Source organism: Chanodichthys erythropterus, chromosome 9 (assembly GCF_024489055.1).
Source record: "Chanodichthys erythropterus isolate Z2021 chromosome 9, ASM2448905v1, whole genome shotgun sequence".
Lineage (NCBI taxonomy): Eukaryota > Metazoa > Chordata > Actinopteri > Cypriniformes > Xenocyprididae > Chanodichthys > Chanodichthys erythropterus.
The window spans coordinates 16,891,370-16,894,872 of record NC_090229.1 but is presented as its reverse complement, the minus strand read 5'-3'; the positions used below and the strand labels follow the sequence as shown (position 1 = coordinate 16,894,872).

Here is a 3,503-nt window from a genome sequence, read left to right as displayed (position 1 = left end):
TTTTGTTCTTTATTAACAGGTGTGGAGGCACGTTTGAAGGGACGTTCCAAAGAGAACTATACAAAATGGGGCAATGCATATCAAGCTTCTCTCCTTCCATTTGAGACAACAACGAAAGGCAACCACGAGGACGGACGACAGCTCAGCTGGAGGTGGCGGAGGTGGAGGAGGGAGTGGAGGAAGTGGGGGTAAAGGAGGAGTTGAAGGAGGAGGTGTGCAATTTGAGCAGCAAAAGGGATGGCCAACGGAAACGCAAGCAGTGATGGGCCTGGGAACCCCTTGGCGGCCGTGGTGTCCACGACAGGTGGCATGATGGGTGGAGCACCTTCTTCAGCTGTGTCTACCTATGTGAAACTCGTCCTTCTGGGGCTGATCATCTGCATCAGCCTGGTGGGCAACTTAGTGGTATCCCTGCTGGTGCTAAGGGACAGAGCCCTACACAAGGCACCCTACTACTTTCTTCTGGACCTTTGCCTTGCCGACACCATCCGTTCGGCGGTCTGCTTTCCCTTCGTGCTGGTGTCCATCAAGAACGGCTCGGCCTGGACTTACAGCGTGCTCAGCTGCAAGGTGGTGGCCTTCATGGCCGTCCTTTTTTGCTTCCATGCTGCCTTCATGCTGTTCTGCATCAGCGTCACACGCTACATGGCTATCGCCCACCACCGGTTCTACTCTAAGCGAATGACCTTCTGGACATGTGTGGCGGTGGTATGTATGGTCTGGACGCTGTCGGTCGCCATGGCATTCCCGCCCGTCTTTGACGTCGGCACCTACAAGTTTATCCGCGAAGAGGACCAATGCATCTTCGAACATCGCTACTTCAAGGCCAATGACACATTAGGCTTTATGCTGATGCTGGCTGTGCTAATCTTGGCCACTCACGTGGTGTACATGAAGCTTCTGCTGTTCGAATACAAGCACCGAAAGATGAAGCCGGTCCAAATGGTTCCAGCCATCAGCCAAAACTGGACCTTTCACGGACCTGGAGCCACAGGCCAGGCGGCCGCAAACTGGATAGCAGGGTTCGGCCGTGGCCCAATGCCTCCCACTTTATTGGGCATCAGGCAAAACTTGCACAACCAGAACAGACGCCTGCTAGGCATGGAGGAGTTTAAGGCCGAGAAGCAGCTTGGCAGGATGTTCTATGTCATCACCTTGTTTTTTCTGGTGCTTTGGTCCCCGTACATTGTGGCCTGTTACTGGCGGGTCTTTGTGAAGGCATGCACCATCCCGCACCGGTATCTGTCTACTACCGTGTGGATGAGTTTCGCCCAGGCTGGCGTGAACCCCATCATCTGCTTTTTCCTCAACAAGGACCTGAAGAAGGGTCTGCTGGCCCACCTGCCTCCCTGTTGTAGAACTCCACCTCAACTGCCCCGTGAGCCTTACTGTGTCATGTGAAGATGAGTGTTCATTCATAATGTTCATTTTTTTATGTTCTTTCTCTTCTGGATGGTTGGAAAGTGGACAGCCAGGGGGAGGGATTAAGAGGTCTGTAATGATGGAGACATGGACAAACTTTAAGAGCTGTTGTGGCCTTTGATTCAGTTTAAGATGCTTTAAAAGGGTGGATGTCACAGAATAAGCATCTACTGTCACCTTAATGATTTTAAGGGCAAAATGGGCTCTACGCTAATATGCGGTTTGATAAATCAACTCTGAACAGGTTTGAAGAACCGTATGTTTGGCGTTAGGGTTGTACAAATTCACAAATCAACCAAACTGATGGTCTATTTTATGGTGAATGTATGAAGGCTATATCAAATGTCTTCTTATGATCGATCTCAACAAACATTACCGTTTGATTTGACTCAGTATCTGAATTCCTTTACCAGGATCCTGAGGGCCTCGAATCAAAGATTTGCAAAAATATTCATATTCATGCCTTGTGAACAGCTGCACTCCTGGCAGAGTAATTTATATTATTTGAACTAGTGATTCAAAAATACTCGACGTGCATGTGTATTACCTTATCTTTAAGGGGAAACAAACTTGAGATTAAACTATTTTTAAAAATGAGTGCCAAGCATAAGCCTCTAGGAATGAGTGAGGCTGATAAAAAAAAGACAAAGTTTCTACAATTTATGCTAATTGGTTGGGCTGAATCATTCCTGTGACTCCATCAGGCAGGAATTAAGATGCTCACGAAAAACAGTGTGTATAAAAACTTCCAGAACAAATAATGTTGATTCAAAGGGATTGTAGACAAAAGGAGCTGACTGAAAATATGAATCTGTGTGAAATATGGCCTATTCAGGGTTGTAGGCTCTTTCCCTGATGAGTTTTTGCTGTAATTTATTGGTTTTTTTTTTTTAAGTTTGTCTCTTTCTCTCTCAACTCTGTTTACTTAATTTATAAAATATTTCATATCATTGCACAAAATATCTCATGCCTTTATAATTTCCGTAATGAATCTCAATATATGACCATCTTATGGTATTGAAACCAGAAAAGGTGAAGTATTTTACTGTAAGTGGTCTCATTTTGTGAAGAGACGGATCAGTATTGGATACTGATCTGTTAATGATGTATTTCGGTTAAAACAACCGATCGTTTATCCTTCCGAACGCTTGCACAGAAGATGTTGTAGAGGAGAAGTTACTTGGTCTTTTGCATTTTGAATTACTTGAATGAAAGTTTGCTAGCCTATTGGAAACAAAAGGTTTTTAATATGTGATTTTCATACATGTATCTTGGAAGGTATGTTGCATTAGAGGTATTTTAGTTTGCATTTACTGTGTTTTACAGTCTAACACAGGATGACTGGATTTTTGGAAAGAAGTTGTTGGTCAGGTAGTAAAGGAACGTAAAGTTAAATGTTTGTGCTGGATTGAAGTCTGACAGTGCAATTGGGCCTCCTGTTGACCATAAATCAAACAAAAATCTGGTTTTTAATCTTGTGATAAAAATATGAATGTGTTTGAGATTAGGGAAGAAAAAAACATGTAAGGTGTTAGTGGAATGTTTAGATTTCTTTTCTTTTTTGAAGTAGGTATTCCATTTCATTAGGAGCTAATAGGTGGATGAACTAAATTCCGAAATGGGTTCAGTGTCAAATGAATTTCCCTTAATATTTTGCACACAACTCAAGAAATCATTGATCAGCCACATGATTTCTCTGGCATATATTGACTTGAATCAGAATGCTGACCAATGCAGACAGGACAGATTGTAATATTTCCGTGAATGTTCAATGAGATCTCTCTGTAGGGTAGGCATGGGATTGGTAGAAGTGATCAGACTTTCTTTTTCTAAAACCTATCATTGCAAGAACACAGAAAAACAGCAGAAAAACATCTATAATGAACAGAAAAAGAGGAATATTTCTTTCTATTACCTGCATTTTATGCCTTACTCCATTACCAAGGTTCAATGTTACCAATGCAAGAATGATCTGAAAGCTGTATGCTTCTATAGACACCAATAAATCATACTAAAACATATGCTGGGGAAAACACAACACTGTGTATTTGTGGATTATCGGAGGACACGTCTCGATGTCC

General features: G+C 42.9%; 1 protein-coding gene across 1 annotated transcript; it reads left to right on the top strand.

The window, feature by feature from the left end:
* Positions 1-220: 220 nt before the first annotated feature.
* On the top strand, positions 221-2,209 carry gpr173 (G protein-coupled receptor 173). The gene has a single exon (XM_067393693.1). The coding sequence runs from the start codon at positions 238-240 to the stop codon at positions 1,399-1,401; it is 1,164 nt and encodes a 387-aa protein (XP_067249794.1). The 5' UTR covers positions 221-237; the 3' UTR covers positions 1,402-2,209.
* Positions 2,210-3,503: the final 1,294 nt, after the last annotated feature.

Bases quoted from the DNA above. Each gene is read 5' to 3' on its own strand.
- gpr173 (XM_067393693.1), top strand. From the start codon at position 238: ATGGCCAACGGAAACGCAAGCAGTGATGGGCCTGGGAACCCCTTGGCG.